At 40.9% G+C, this 16,732-nt stretch overlaps 1 protein-coding gene across 1 annotated transcript in view; it reads right to left on the bottom strand.

Annotated features, from left to right (window-relative positions):
* LOC126088396 (DNA-directed RNA polymerase I subunit RPA1) overlaps positions 1-16,140 on the bottom strand; it is a 326,390-nt gene extending 310,250 nt beyond the window's left edge. Inside the window, exons 1-3 of the mRNA XM_049906539.1 lie at positions 15,977-16,140; positions 14,370-14,529; positions 1,728-1,904 (exon numbers count right to left, since the gene is read on the bottom strand). Coding sequence (XP_049762496.1) covers positions 1,728-1,904; positions 14,370-14,523 — 331 coding nt within the window. The 5' untranslated portion in view covers positions 14,524-14,529; positions 15,977-16,140. The remainder of the gene's footprint in view (positions 1-1,727; positions 1,905-14,369; positions 14,530-15,976) is intronic.
* Between the last annotated feature and the right edge of the window lie 592 nt (positions 16,141-16,732).

Raw genomic sequence — 16,732 nt, forward strand, 5'->3', positions numbered from 1 at the left:
CCGTGCCAATTCCCCTCACACTCACAAAAGCCTCCCTCCCACCACCCCCTAGAACCACCCACAAAGGAGTGTCCCCTTTATTACCCAGAACTGGAACAATTTAACCAAATACGTCACCAGGGCTTTAATTATCTATTATCATGTCTTGAAATGAGGGACATCCTACTTGAGATACTCCCCCCCCCCCCCCCTGCCAAGTGGTGTTCCAAAGCCCACCCAACCTCCACAACATCTTAGTCCATCCCTAAGCCACTCTGTATACCAACCCGTTGCCACAAGGATCATATCCCTGTGGATGACCCAGGTGCAAAGCCTTCCCAATCGACCCACCCAGCACTTCCTATTCCAGTCCTGTCTAGGTTTATCCCACCCCATCAGGGGCCGAGCCACCTGTGTGCCATGTCGTTTGCCTGTTCTGCTGCAATCATTGCACAGCTTTTTATACTGGTTTGACTACCAACAGCTGTCCACCAGGATGAACAGCCACCGCCAAACTGTGGCAAAACATGCAACTGAACGTAACAGACTTTATTTCAATGGCTGCTTCACTACCCAAGCCATCTGGATCCTTCCCTCCATCATCAGCTCTCCTGAACTGTGCAGATGGCAGCTACCCTTACAACATATTCTCTGCTCCGTAATTATCCCAACCTGAACCTACAGTAACATACCGTCCCCACACCCTCCACCCAACAGTTTCCACCCCCTCTGTCTTATCATCTCCTCCCCATTCTCGTTTCCCATCCTGTTTATTTGCTGCCCTCTGCCAATGCATCCACCTGTCTTTCCTCACTCCTCTCCTTTTTCGCTTCTTTTTTCCCCAACACACTGCCCCACAACCTCCTGACACTGCACCTGTTGCTATTCTAGTCACTGCACACTTGATCTCTCTCCCCATACAATACTACTATCCCTCCCCGTTTCCCACTCCCTCCACATTTCTGTTTGCATCCACTTGAGAGTTGCATTCCTACCCATGATGCTGGAGTTGGCTGTCATGTATGCATTAGGTGTGCATGAGTGCTGTGTGTGTGTGTGTGTGTGTGTGTGTGTGTGTGTGTGTTTTTTGCTGATGAATGCTGCGGCCGAAAGCTTTATGTAAGTTTTTTTTAATTGTGCCTGTCTGCAACTTAACGTATCTTCTTTACAGTTAGTAGCAACCTGATAATTTAGTGATTCTTTTAGTATCTCCATGTTCTTAATCATTTTTGTACCTTGAAAGACATAAAAAATTAAGCAAAAGCTCAGATAGATATTAGGCAGACATTCAATAGTAACACGCCACAATTGGATTCGCTTGGGGGGAAAACACTGGGAAAGTTCCATTCACCTAAATGGAGAATAAGAATAAAATTATATTTTACTGCCATAGTGAAAATTTTCCATTTACCTTTGTAATAATTTTCTGTCCTGTAGATTATTAGCTTTGCCTTCACATATCACTTGGCTCTTACAATTTAAGATAGAAATGGTTGATGCCTTTGGTCTAGCAATGCAGAGAGAAAAATATTTTCACTGAATTACTTTATATAGCTAATTATATGTTAGAGAAACAAAAGCAAGTAATGTGTCCTTTCCAAAGTCAAAATATTTTAATATCTCACAACCAAATCTCTTCAACACCTATCAAATGAAACACCAGTTACAAACAGTTCCATTTTGTGCAAAGAAGTTCTACAGAATAATAAGAGATGATTACATACCAAAATGAAATTATAGTTTCTAACCTTGAATCTGAAGAGCATGGCATGAAAGACAAGACATTCTTAAAATCTGATAAATCATTTTGCTGAACAATGGATTGACTACTGGCAAAGGCAGTTCTATATAACCGAAATGTCCTGGACAGTTGAAAACATTTCTCAGGCACGTTGCACAGGGTCCGGCTTTCTCATGTACAGGACCTGTAATAGCAATAAATCAGTAAATACAATATAAAATTAAGCAAAAGAGCACAAAACTTTCATTTCACAGTCCCCCCCCCCCCCCCCCACTCTCTCTCTCTCTCTTTTGTGGTGACAGAGAGGCTACAGGAGAGAGGGAGGGAGAGAGAGAGAGAGAGAGAGAGAGAGAGAGAGAGAGAGAGAGAGTCAAATCCAGGACTCCACAATCTAGAGGCAACACCACTAACCATCCCATATATCTTGACAAGTTAGGAGTCATCATGCACGCATGCAGCTGTAGTTGGGGTTAAGGTAAACAGCAGTAGGTACATCTGCAGCTAAATTCTTTCTACAATGCAGCAGCATTGTAAGGATCAAATATTATCAACTTAAGCAAGCACCCTGTAAATAATATTTCCACAATGTCACCTATTGTAACCATTTCTTCTCTTCTCACTAAGTTTTTAATGGCATTATCTTCTTACTTTGACAATGCACTTCATGAACATATCCACACAAAATGGGAGCAATTCATGGTGTTAGCTGACAAGTCAGAAGGAAAATTTAGTAAAAGAGTTCACAGTGAAGTGCTTCACAGGCTGCATAAATAAGACAAGTCCAACGATTGCACCTTCTCTTCCTGAAGGCTAAATAAGAGAGGAAAAAATAATTTTACACAAAACAAATCAACAAAAATTGAGTTCATCATTATCTGACACTCATTTTGATTGCTCATCTGCAACCCTTTGTAGCTTCTCAGATAATTCAGGTGACGTATACAAAACAACTACATCAAGAGAAGAGGTTTGATCCTAACTCATATTAGTATCAGGGTTGAAAAAATCCTTTGTTCCAAATAAAAAATAAATAAATAGAAATAAACAAGATGTTACGTTGAGGTTTTACTCATTTTTTTGTACTGACAAACAGTTCAGTTTAAATTCTAATGATTAATTTATTCAAAACATTACCTCATTTTTACAAACACTTTATTCTAAATGTGTAGAAATTGTAAAAGAGCACTTTGAATTAGTCCCTTCTAAGACAATCGAAATCTTGCCTAATTTTATAATATATAAAGAGGCCACTCATCATCTTTGACAACTGTCAGAGCACTGTAAAGTCCTGGACCTGTTTCAAGCAGACAACACAAATATTCCACAATCATTTGAACTATGGTTCAATCTTTTAAGAAGTCCAGACATGGAAACCTATAAGAAAGTAATTTTAAAAAAGGAAAGTAACAAGCGCTAGAATCAGTCCACTATCTTGCCAATATGCTAGATCCTAGGTTCAGAGGGAGAAGATTAACTGCCGACCAAGAAAAAAGTGAGGGAAAATGGCTCACAGAGGTGCATCCACAGTGGATTGCAAGTGTTACGTCTTTTTGGATTGCTGACTCTGGTTATATTCTTGCCACTAGTTTTCTGACACAATCTAAACAAATGGTGCAACATAATGGATATGGAAAAAAAGGCAACTTACCTACAGGATTTATTACTTTTGTGAAAAAGCCTCATTTCTTGTCCTTTCCCTTCCAACCGCCATTTGAGAGTGCGAAAGGCTGGGCGGCGGGGTGGGGAGGGGGGGCAAGGGGGGGGGGGGGGGAGGTAATTCTCCGATGCAGAGGCTTGAGCATAGGGCTCAGCAATCGCATTTGCGTCGGTAAATAACACACCATTTATGTTAACACCGGGAACACCTGTTGGGGTCTGGTACCCGAAAACACGTTTGATCTTTATCCAAACTTGGGAAGGTGATGTACGGCACCCAATGGTCGCGACATATCTCTCTCAACAGTCCTGCTTCCGTCATTTGATGAGTCGGCGAACGCAAGTATGGAGCCGTTTAAAGGCTATGAGATGCTCCAGGGAAGGGTGGGGCTTATGCCGCTGTAGAGCTCACTGACGCTCCTTAATTGCTTCAGCCACTTCCGGCGACCACCACGGGACTATCTTTCGCTGGGGCACCCTAAAGAGTGAGGGATCATGTTTTCTGCCACAGAAACAATTGCTGTAGTCACCTGCTCAACCATCACATCGATGTTCCCATGCGGGACAGATTCAACAGTGACAGCAGAGGTGAAAGTTTCCCAGACCACCTTGTTTAAAGCCCATCTGAGCAGTCATCCGTGGGCTTGATGCCAGGGCAGTGACGGGAAGATGGGTAAGCGATCACTACCCCACAGATCATCTTGTGCTCTCCAGTGGATAGATGGGAGAAGTCCTGGGCTGCAAATTGATAAATCAATGGTTGAGTAACTACTTCGAGCCCCAATGAAATGTGTGGCGGCCTCAGTATTTAAGAGGCAGAGATCGAATTGAGTCAGTAAAGTTTCGACATCTCTGCCTCGACCAGTAAGCATGGTGCCACCCCAAAAGGTGTTATGGGCGTTTCAATCTCCCAAAAGTAGTAAAGGTTTAGGAAGTTTGATCAGTCAGTGCAGTTAATACATTCAGGGATACTACACTACCTGGAGAAATATGTACATTGCAGACAGTTATTTCCTGTGCCGTCCTTATTCTGAGAGCCACAGCTTCAAGAGGGGTTTGAAGGGGCACAGGTTCACTACAGACTGAGTTTAGGACATAAATGCAAACTCCACCTGACACTCAATTACAGTCGCTATGGTTCCTGTAGTATCCCTGATAACTCCGGAGGGTAGGGGTCCGCGCATTGCCGGGAACCAGGTTTCCTGGAGGGCAATGCAGAAAGCAGGTGTAAAGCTTATCCCTTTAACTGCTTTGGAAGTATTAACATATGCACCTTTGTACCTGCCCCTGTGTGCTCTGAATATGTTTACACATGTCACCAGTCCTACTACCTGGTACTCTGAATCTGTCTACGCGTAGACAAGTTCAGAGTACTAGGTAGAAGGACTGGTGGCACGCGTAATCACATTCAGAGCACACAGGGACAGGTACAAAGGCGTGCGTGTTAACACGTCCAGAGCAGTTAAAGTGGTGACAGTTGCCATAGCTCAGCCAGGCAGTGGAAAAAACCGCTGCAATTCCACTAGAGGATGACGTCATTGTGAAACTGGGAAGGCATGGAACATTCAATGAGGCAGTTTACGCCTCAGGGTCACCTGCTGCCACCAACTTTTTGCCTGAGCCGCCTATATCCATTCTGTCTGAGGGTCCAGCGAGATCTAGGTCCTCAGTGGATGCCAGAATCTCCACCTCATCCACAGACACAGAGCTTGGAGGTAGCGGTGGTATGGGTGCCACCACAATTCCCTTGGTCTTGGGGACCTTCTTTTTGGATTTCTCTCTCTGTTCCTTGGGTTTCCATGGCTTGAAGAACTTCACTGATTCAGTCTCCAGGACTGAGGATGAGCATGAAGCCCTGCGACCAGCTGCTTTTGGGTTCTTCTACCAGTGGCGGGTGTCAAATTTCCCAGTAGCAGAAACCTGGGAAGGGAGTGACCCAAGGGTACACTTCTCCGGCTTAGAAGTGGGGACAGATGTCCCCGATGGTTGTGGGTGTGTTGCTCCCGAAGTAAGTGGTGCAGGAGCAACAGGGAGGGAAGTGGCCCCCACCATCAAGGGGGCAGGTGTAGTCTTCTGGCTCTGAGAGGACCCCAGTGGACACGCCGAATGAAATGTACACCTCGCCGTTCTTTTTGGTGCGCAGCTCATCATCAAACTGCAAAAGAAGGTCCCTGTGAAATATGATACCCTGGACCATAATTAAGCTCTTAAGGGGCGTGATGGTTACAGAAACATCCCTCAGCTTGTCACACGGGAGTAACGCCTGTGACTGGACAGAGGGTGCTGTTCTGATCAAGACTGACCCAGATCTCATTTTGGACGAGCCCTTCACCTCCCAAACTTGTCCTCTAAATGCTCAACAAAAGTCTGAGGCTTCATCGTCATGAAAGATTCCCCATCAGCTCTCAAACATATAAGGTACCGGGGTGAATAAGAGCCGCCACCATCCATAGCCTGACATTCCTCCCATGGTGTGGCCAGGGAGGGGAACGATTTGGGGTCGTACTTCTGAGCATTGAAATGAGCCCGTGAATGCTTAGAGACTGCTGGTGTCTGACCACCAGCAAGAGATGATGTACTACGCTTCATCGCGTGTCATCCACCCTGATGCCACCCACTCTAACCAGGGGCCCTCCCCACGGGTGCCACCCAGCCGCAGCAAAGGCCACCTGGTAGGATGGCCATTGCCGGGAGTCCCGATGCCTCAGGGCGATGGGCATCTACCCCTTGGCATACTTGGAGATTTAACGGTGCAGACATCAGCAGAGCGATCCCTGCATGGTCAGGGGGCTACAACCAACATGGTACATGACGGCCCAACCTCAACGGACTGGCTACTGTGCTGGATATCAGGTGCAAACAAGTCAATTATCATTGTCAGCAGAGCAAACAATACTGCACAGTTGATGGTAAAATATGCACCCAGGATGGTGACCTTGGCCAACAGTTGGAGAATGAGTAGAAGTGCAGATCCACGTCAACAAAGGATGCGATCCGTCTCAGCACATGATGGACCTGATGCGCCATGTAAGGCTCCCTTTCCCAATTGGCTCGCTCTTTGGGAAAATTTTGAAAAATGGAGGTCAAACCCCACAGAGGACCATCACATAAAGGCCGAAATGTGTGAGATCCTTTTAACTGCCTCTTACAACAGGCAGGAATACCTTGGGTCTATTCTGACCCCCGGACTCGCAGGGGGAAAATTTAAATTTGGCCAGGAAAGCTTAGATGATGATCCGAGCAGTGGTCAGCCAAGATGTGTCACTACTCCAGAAATCATAGGAAAAGTGAACAAAATGGTCATGGAGGATCGCAGATTGAAAGTGCATGAAATGGCTCACGCTTGTCAGATGTCATCTGAAAGGGTATATCACATTTTAACTGAAGAATTAGTAATAAAAAAATTATCTGCAAGATGGGTGCTGCGACTTTTGATGCTGTATCAAAAACGCATGAGAATGGGCATATCTGAACAATGTTTGGCCCGTTTTAGGAGAAACGAACAAGATTTTTTCCACCGGTTTGTGACCACAGATGAAACTTGGGTGCACTATTATAACCCAGAAAGAAAACAGCAGTCAGAGCAGTGGAAACATAATGATTCTCTGCCACCAAAGAAAGCAAAGACAATTCCTTTGGTGGGAAAGGTCATGGCATCAGTGTTCTGAGATGAGAAGGGGATTCTGTTCATGGGTTATTTCCTCATTGGGCAAACAATTACTGGAAAATACTATGCTAACCTCCTGGACAAACTGCAACAAAAGATACACAAAAAAAAGGCCAGGTTTAGCAAGAAAGAAAGTCATCTTCCATCAAGACAATGCGCATGTGCACACATGCCGTCACCATGGCAAAATTACAGGAACTAAGGTATGCCCTGTTGCCACACCAACCTTATTCACCTCATATGGCTCCGTCAGACTTCCATCTCTTCCCAAAACCGAAAATTGTTCTTGGTCGATGAAGATTCACTTCAAACGAAGAATTGATAGAGTTGGCAACTATTTTGCACGCCTGGAGGAAACTTGTTTCTGAGATGGGATCAAGACATCAGAACATCACTGAGCCGAGTGCATTAATCTACAAGGAGACTACATTGAAAAATAAAAAAAAGTTTCAGTGATGTAAGTACTTTTTTTCTATTCCATTCCGAGAACTTATCAAACCACCCTCATAATTAGAAGTCACTTGTGACTAACAATATCAATAGCCTTCTGGAAATCTAAAAATATGGATTCAATTTCACATCTTCTGTCAACAGCACTCATTACTTCATGAAAATAAAGAGCTAGTTGTGTTTTACAAGAACAGTATTTTCTGGAGCCCTGTTGGCTATTTGTCAAAAAACCATTTTCTTCGAGTCGATTCATAATGTCCAGGCACGGCGTGTGTTTCAAAAACTTACTGCAAATCCATGTTAGTGATATGGGTCTGTAATTCAGCGGATTACTCCTATTTCCTTTCTTGGGTACTGGGGTGACTAGAGCAACCTTCCAGTCTTTGGGTACGGATCTCTCTCTGAGCAATTGGTTGTATATGATTGCTAACAATGGAGCTATTGCATCAGCATACTCTGAAAGGAATACGACTGGAGCAGAAGACTTTCATTTATTAAGTGTTTTAATCTGCTTCACTACAGCAAGGATATCTACATCTAAGTTACCCATGTTGGCAGTTGTTCTTGATTTAAATTATGGCATATTTACTTTATTCTTCTTTTGTGAAGGAATTTCAGAAGTTTGTGTTTATTAACTGTGCTTTAGTGGAGCTGTCATCAATAACATCACCATCGTTATTGCGCAATGAAGGTATTGACTGTGTCTTGCCAGTGGTGTACTTTACATATGACCTAGAATCTCTTTGCGTTTTCAACCAGATTTCGAGACAGTTTCATTGTGGAAACTATTAGAACCATCTTACACTGAAGTTCCCCCTAAATTTTGAGCTTCTGTAAAACTTTGCCAATATTGGAAACTTTGTGTTTATGTAAATTTGGGATGCTTTTTTTATTGCTTTTGTTGATTTCATCATGAAAAACCACCACCCAGGACATGGAGAAACTTGATATTAACCGTAGAGACCGATTGATGAATAATGGCGTGTCATGCAGATCAAGGCGTGGACAGGGACTGCATTGTTGCTGGTTCAAAGCGACAGTTGCTGTAAACACATACATATGCTTTGCCTTGAAGAAAGCTTAAATCCTGCAAATTATGTCTCACTTGCTTACACAGAATTTGTCACTTGTCTCAATCAGCGTGGCAATCAATGGAATAAAAATTCACTGAATACCTTCCTACAATCATGTTTAATGCTTGCCCCGGCTATGACATACACAGCAGGTTGCACAGAACACTAATGAAAACTCATTGACTGTCTGAGAAAACATGACATACGTGCACGGAACAAGCCTAAACTCGATGGTCGTCATTCCTGACTCCAACTATAACAGTGACAAGCACAGATAGGAAACTGCCTTAACCCCTAACTATTGTTACACTGCTGTAAACTGCTTGTCATGCAACTAACATGAATCTTCAGTCAGTAAATATTGAATACAAGTGATATGGACAAAGACTAGATTGATTTGATCCCTCTGTATCATTTTAATATGTGATTCTGATTATTCAAACCTTAAGTTACTTTTTTTCCAGTAGTCTAATATTGAAAGTATCACACCAAGTTTTCCAAATTCATAATAAGCAAAGTTGAAAATATTTTGTTCTGTGGGTCTTCCTATCCACACATTCTGAGACATTTGTGACCAAGTGTTCATTACACAATCGTCACTGTTGACACCATCAGTCCTAAAGTTTAAAAGCCCACATTTCCATTAATAGTAGAATCCACTGGGACTCTACTGCATCTCAGAAGTTGCAACAGTCTCAGCAAAGCTTATCACTACTTTAAAGTCAAAGCCACTCCATGCAACAAAATACAATAAATATATCATGACAAATGTCTATTCTACTATCGTTCATAGTGCTGATATCTATTCAGCACCTATGCCTCCCTAGTTCTTTTAGTTGCTGGTTAGCACCCAATAACTGCCCTATCATAACTCATGTGGATATTATCATCAGGGGAAGGACTGTGTGTTACTAATATAAGTAGATATGAAAATCCTATGAGCAGATCAGACACTTTTTATCTCCACCTTACTGTTTATTTTGGGATCTGTAGAACTCTCATTATATGTGAAATAAAAATCAACATACCAATTCTACACCATATGATTAGTCTGTAATTCACGTGTAAATTTTTGGCAGCATGGAATCACTTTTAGACTATTTCTCCATCACTCCACTCTCAAACGGCTCATGGGAAAAAAGGAACATGCAAATCTTTCCACACAAACTATGATTTATTTTATCATGATAGGCATTTCACCCTTTAAAGATGCAGTTTATGTAATATTTTGATGACAATTTTTTGAGAAAATACCTTGCCACAAGAAAAACACAACTGGTATCCCAACTCACTTATCATACACTCTCTAGACTATTTCGTGGTACTATCAAATTAGCTGCCCATCTCCAAATTTTTTTCTTATGTCCTCTGTTAATCTTATCTGGTAAGGATCCTGTATCATGCAGCACTAAAGGATAGGTATGTGTACTGTAGATGTTATCTTTATTAGATTTGTTGCACCTTCTACTGTTTGTTTGCTATGTCCTGGACGAATTCTCAAGGGGGTACTTGCAGCAGAGTAGACAAGCTCTTTTCATTGTCTCCCAGCACACAGGCAGTCAAGTGAAGAGAGTTAGTCGGATGGGACTAAGCAGCATTTTTGTCAGGAAGTACTGGCATTACACATGCGTTATTGGTTTGGAATGGAATGGCACCTCAACATTGGCAGCAGACGGAAACAAAACACTCACAGCCCAAAGTTAACTGATCTCTACCCACTTTTCAGAATGACTATTGAGTCTTCCTTCACGATGTTTCGAACAAATAGAAGGTGTCCTGCCAATAATGCACAGTCTTTGGTTCACCTTCCCACATTTTCTACGTGAGATTTCGAACTTGGGTTGTTTGCAATAATAATCACTAGGTATTTAGTTGAATCATAAACCTTTAAATTTTTGTTTCTAGTGTAACAGAAATTTAATGGTTGGCTTTTATACTATGGTAGGATCTCAATTTTTTATTGTTTAAGGTTGTTGCCAATTTTTTTTCATTTTGCAATTCATTTTTATCCTCCGATGGCTTTACTACTGTAGATGGTAAATAACATCATCATCTGCAAACAATCTAAGAGGTTTACTCAGAGTGTCCTCTAAACCCTGGGGGCCTGTAACATTTCCTTGGGGAATGCTAGATACCACATCCATTTGATTTGACGACTTCCCATCAATTACTATGAACTGTAATCTCTCCAACAATATTATGTCCTTCAGAAAATCTCAAAAAAGATATTTTGGTGTTTTGAGATCACTGTTGTACTGCAGAGGTGAAGTATATGTAAACAATATTACTTCAAACAATTACAAAAGGCTTTTTTTTCATAAATACACAGAAATATTCATATCTTACAGACAGCAAGACATTTAAAAGTAGAAGAACAGTCTAACCTAACTTTGGAAGTATTCATTCTTTCTTCGGGAAAGAGAGGGATTGAGTACACAAGGTTGGAAAGAAGGGGGAAGTTACCTAGACCTCAGATTTGAGATAGATACACCAATTGTGACGTTAAGGGGACACAAAGTTGAAGGGGACACGAGACATACATTACTTGGCAAAGCAAACCATATACCCGGCAGTAGCAGGGGCTAGGTACATACACTCTCTAGTTAAATAAGTGTGTGTTGCCATTAGGCAGTGAAATCTTCTGTTAACACAATGAACTTCATTGGTGATGATAAGGAGAAAGCAGTAAAAGTGCAAGAGCAGAAGGTGACAGGACACAAAAAGCAAACATTAAGCTGAGCAATTTGATTGGTGTGCAAATTATGGCTGGCAGGTCGCAATTCTGAGATCAATGGATTTGAAGTATTTACCCCAAGAAAACAAGAAGCAAAGCACACTCAATATGAATGCCTTGACGATGCTGACGAATGTGTTATTCAGCATCAATTTCTGTGAAATTATGGACAACATACTGAATCGTGATGTGGTTTAAAGTGCGAAGTAGCTTACCCTAAAACTGTTCTCCCTAGTAGCCTTTGTTGAAGTGATGTCAATGAGATTGATTTATTTATGACCTATTAAAATTATTGCATCCAGGGAAATAGCAAGATAGTGTCACACATAAATTTTTAATCTAATATGCTACAGGTTTAGCCTTACTAGGAAATGAAGTTTTCTTTTTCTTTATTCTTGCTCCACTTTCCTTTTCCATGACAGCCGATAACCACCTTCGTTCCTTTGGTCCCAAAAAAGATGAAATGGTGATAAAATACAACTGAATTTATATTCAATGTATAATTGGCTAATGCAAATTTCTTTATTATGATACACTTTTGAATTTTTAGAGCAATTGTCATCAGAGAAACATCAGCAAGTTAGATTGTTGCCCACAGACATTTAACTCTCAACACTTTTCAGGTGGAAATTAAATCAAGAAAGATTTGTAGTTCTGGTTTCACATTAATAATTTTATTTCCATAAACCATTGTATAAACTGAAACAATCTTCACACATATTTTTCATCATATACATCAATACACTTTGACGTCAACAAAACTACAACATTTTATCGGCCAGCATGAAACTAATGACTTACAGCGCATCAATCTGACACTCTAGTACCGCACCACTGTTGGTGTGGTTACTGTTGTAATGGATGGTAGATAAAATGGCCCCATCCTATTATCAAAGAAGAAGTTCCTACATGACAGCCCACCAGTGTAAAGAGCTTTACTGTGAGATAGCTGGTACCTTAACATACATAACTATTTAATCTGTTCTCCAACACCCATCGCATACTGCATACACCACTTGTGAGAAAAATTGTTCTCCCTATGAAGTTTTTTAAACTGTGCCTCAATAAATGAGCTATCACACATGAATGAGGTGATGTCTACAATTGTCTATGCACGGTATTGACATACAGACTTACAGCGTTGGCCGCTCTACATTTCTATGGTTACAAGAGTGTATGCCGTTACTGCCTCCCATCTCTATACCTCAAGTGTAAACACAATGGGGCTACCGTCCTGACCAGGTAGGCGATCAGTTCGCTTTGCTGGGTAATAAACAAATTTTGTCACAGCTTGGGTGTGAACAAGAAAACATTTTTCAATAATCGATTTGGCCTGTTCATCAAGTTATGGCTCTGAGGAAGCTACTTACAGTTATGTATTCCAACAGTCACATAATTTGCCACTGAATCCTCACATACGTAGATACTCTCCACACTCTCTAATCGACTGATTTTAAGACTATTGCGAAGATTCAAAAAGCTATTAAGAAATGCAGTTGTGAAATAATATTCAGCATGCCTACTGGGCAGATTCTTTCAAACCAGCCCCCTACAAAGGCATGCCACTGTACTGTTATATGACAGCAAAAGGCAAACACTCCAACATCAACTCCAATGCTACAAATAGCATGTGCAAAATCAATGTTCCCTGAAGGTTCAAAGATAAAATGTAGCAGAGATTCACACTCAATTAATGTGAGCAGCTTCACTGTGTGAAGAACACTATAGTGTTAAAATGGTGCTTTAAGTGCAGCAATGAGTGGCATGATGAAGGCAAGGAGAAGAAGAGCACTGCGAGTTAAGTTTCATGTTCCATGGATCATTTGTATGCTACATCACAGCGTTGTGGAACAAGCAACTGGCGATCTTGTTCACTGAGTAAAAGAGTAGCTGGCATTCATATCAAATCAATACTTAACATAGAAGAGAATGGATAATAGCTGTATTACACCAAGAAACGGGAGAGATAAAGACTTTTCCACATTAAGGGAACCACATTCCAACATTTCCATTTGCAGAACCCTTGGAAATTTAAGATAATGTTCTAAAGGAAAACTGAACGTTGTATCTGTAAAATTTGAGTACTGTATCATCTCATTCAGAGATAACCCTTTAGTTAAGGGTCAATGTTGATTAAGTTTCTCAGTTACCAGATGATTTCCAAGAAGAATCATGGTTCACATTATTATTGCACCACAAATAGCCTTAAGTCTTATGTACAACAAAATATTTACACGATGAGCTCCAAAGCTGCTGGCAGAAAAACTTTACAAAGGACCATCCACACTAACTTTGAAGTGTAAGTAGATAATGCTTCACACAAATTACTATAGGGGATGTTATGATGGTGGAACAAATGGTTCAAATGGCTCTAAGCCCTATGGGACTTAACATCTGAGGTCATCAGTCCCGATGGTGGAACAGCTGATTTGCAAAGTAAATGGCAGAACAATATTTCTTTTTTTTATTTCGTTGCAGGAGAAATAAAAAGTAATTAATGTAACAAGCGTAAACTCTGAGCCAAAGTGTTTTCTAATGGAATTTTTGGAGATAAGTTTCATTTTCTGCTTTTATCTCATCTTGAAATTTCTGTTATTGGAACATGTGGCATCCATCACTGGTACTAATGACAGACATAGAATTTTGCTTGTCCGATCTTCACTTGCTGCTTTTGCCCACCACAGTCATTTTATTACGGATAATATAGAAGTTATGCAGTTTTTTTTTTATTAATTATTTTGCCTTAAATACAAATCTTGGCTGTTACAGGTCATGACATGAAATTCATAAACAGCACTGACAAGAGGATGACATCCTCTTAAATGTAGGTAGTGAGTCAAGTGAGTTACTAACAATTAACTGAAACAGCAGCAGCATTCCATTACATTCAATGAAAATTTGATCTAGAAATTAGACCTTGACACAAAGCAAAGACAACCTATTTAATGCAAAACAAAGTTATAAACAGTGTCAACAAAAATTTATTACTTCAAAACACAAGAATGAACAGAAATAACCAGGCTACAAAAATTATAAAAAAAATCCAAAATTTTATTCTTAACAACATACCCAAAGCTGGATCATAAAGGCTGCCTTGCAGTGGATGTCCCAACAAATTAAATGAATTTGGGTTAGTAATTTGAAGAACACTCAATTTTCTTACATCCTCCGATGAGTATAAGGAGAAAATAACACTACTTGCATCAATATATCCACCACTCATTTTGACCTGGGAACAAATATCAGATATTAAAATAAACCTAAGAACAAAAATGTTGTCTTGCATGTTCACTAAGAGGAATGTAATGACACACAATCACACTTCAATTTCTGCCACAAATATGCAGGGTGGTCGGAAATTCCCATTACAAACTTCTAGGACATGTAGAGGGTAGTGAGTACAGAACATTTTGAATAGGAACCCATGTCCGGAATTGTACTGTTTCCGTTCTACGAGTTTCAATCCACCTCGTCAACACCTGCTTAGGGCAAGAGAAACACCTCAGAGTTCTCTGTCCTGGTATGCAACAGGGTAGACACGATGACATGTACTACGTCAAACGATCCCCAGATGTCACTTATTGTCCGCTTTGCTGTGAGACCGAGTCAATACCTGTGCAGCACCGGTAGATGAAACCTGGTGCAGTACACGCTTGCAGAATACAGACACATTCTCCTTGCGTATGGTGAAGCTGGAGGTAACAGAAGAGGTGCTAGTCGGCTGCACAAACGCTGTGTGGGCTTTTGTCACTGTGTTAGCCTACCCCCCTTTTTTTCCAGTCTGTTACCTCTGTGTGATAAGTGAAGACATTAAAACTTTTCAGATCAGTTAAGTATCATTTACTTATTTGATCAGCTTTTAAGATTTTCCTCGAGTACACAACAAATAATTATAAACATTCAGTAAAACAAATGGAAAAATTGACTATCAATGTCTAGGTTTTCCAGTCATCCAGTTGCTTTAGAGATGGTTTGATGCAGTTCTTGAAGGGATTTAGATGAAGTACACAAGCAGTAGTCCAGAATTGTGAGGCACCACCTGAGCCACATTACAGCAGTCACAACTTAGCAAGGTCATATGGCATGAATGACTGAAAATAGCAGGTTCAGCTGCCTAACTGGAGAAAGCAAGCATGCATGCACTCTTTATGTGTGTGTAAAAGGGGATGCCTCATTTCATGAAACACTGCTGAGGGGTTTGGAATTTAGTCCAGGACATTGGGAATAAAACTGGTGATCATGAACTTTGTGCCATCACACCTGCTGTCCTCTATGACGTAAAAGCAAAGGAAAAATTGTTAACAGTATGTTGCATACGTGTGTGATAACCTGTGCAAGTAATGTCCATGTCCTGTGGTGCACAATTTAATGATCTGGCATGATTGTATCACCTTGGCATGGCTGAGGACAGGTCTGAAGGTGTGACACTTTTTGACATCTCTGCTGATATTTTAAGAAACACTAATTACATAGCGTCGTGGTCATAAGAGTGTCATTCTGCCATTAGACAGTATTATGTTCACATACAACATTTACACGAAAATACCATATGACGAGAGGTGTCCCACAACAACGCAGAAATCAGTTTACAGAATTACGTCTAAATACATAACACGTAATTTAATCCATAAACATTATGCTCCGATATATTAACTTATATCTCTATAAATACCTACACGTAAATCTAATTAATCAAAGCACGATTCTCTACTTCAATAACTTTACACCTTGCACTTAAAATGAATCACATCTCAGTTCAGGTAAAGCACTTCGCTTAAACATGTTCACTGGCGACTCCACAACAAATCTCACACATCAACACATGGCATCTGTTTTCGAATGTGCGCTCAACCAAAGATTGATGAAAACAGCTCAAAGATCTTCGATAGTGAAAAATGCCTGGCTCCGCCCACAGGCGACTGCACCGTAGAGACTAAGTATCTATGGAGTGAGAACTCGGATGCGCAGAAAGGAAATTGAGGACGGTTTTCGCAAAACTCGCTTTATGCATTTTTTGAAATCGCATTCTTTCTCAATACACACTGTTCAGCTTCCTCTACAAGCCTTGACAGCTGGCTTCACCAAAACTTGCTTTATTCCACACTTACAGAACAGAGAATACGGACCGTTTTTGTAAAACCTTTTATGCGTATGTAGAGGTCTTTTCAAAACTCGATTTATGCTACTTAGTTCGCCAAAAACTCTAGAAGGATTATTGGGTTTTCTAACAATTTGTTTACTGTGCAATAGTTTTTGGAACAACTATTTCTCCGTTATGGCTCTCCTGGAATAATTGTTTTGCTTGGTGGTAGACGGCAGACCGTATTGCTGTGCGCATCAACTAAGCTGACAGTCAGGCTGTGGCTGATAGCAGATGACATTGAATCTGATAATGTAATAGATATACTATGCCTGTCTGAGCATCACAATGT

The sequence above is a fragment of the Schistocerca cancellata genome, chromosome 1 (genome assembly GCF_023864275.1).
Source record: "Schistocerca cancellata isolate TAMUIC-IGC-003103 chromosome 1, iqSchCanc2.1, whole genome shotgun sequence".
In the NCBI taxonomy this organism is placed as follows: Eukaryota; Metazoa; Arthropoda; class Insecta; order Orthoptera; family Acrididae; genus Schistocerca; species Schistocerca cancellata.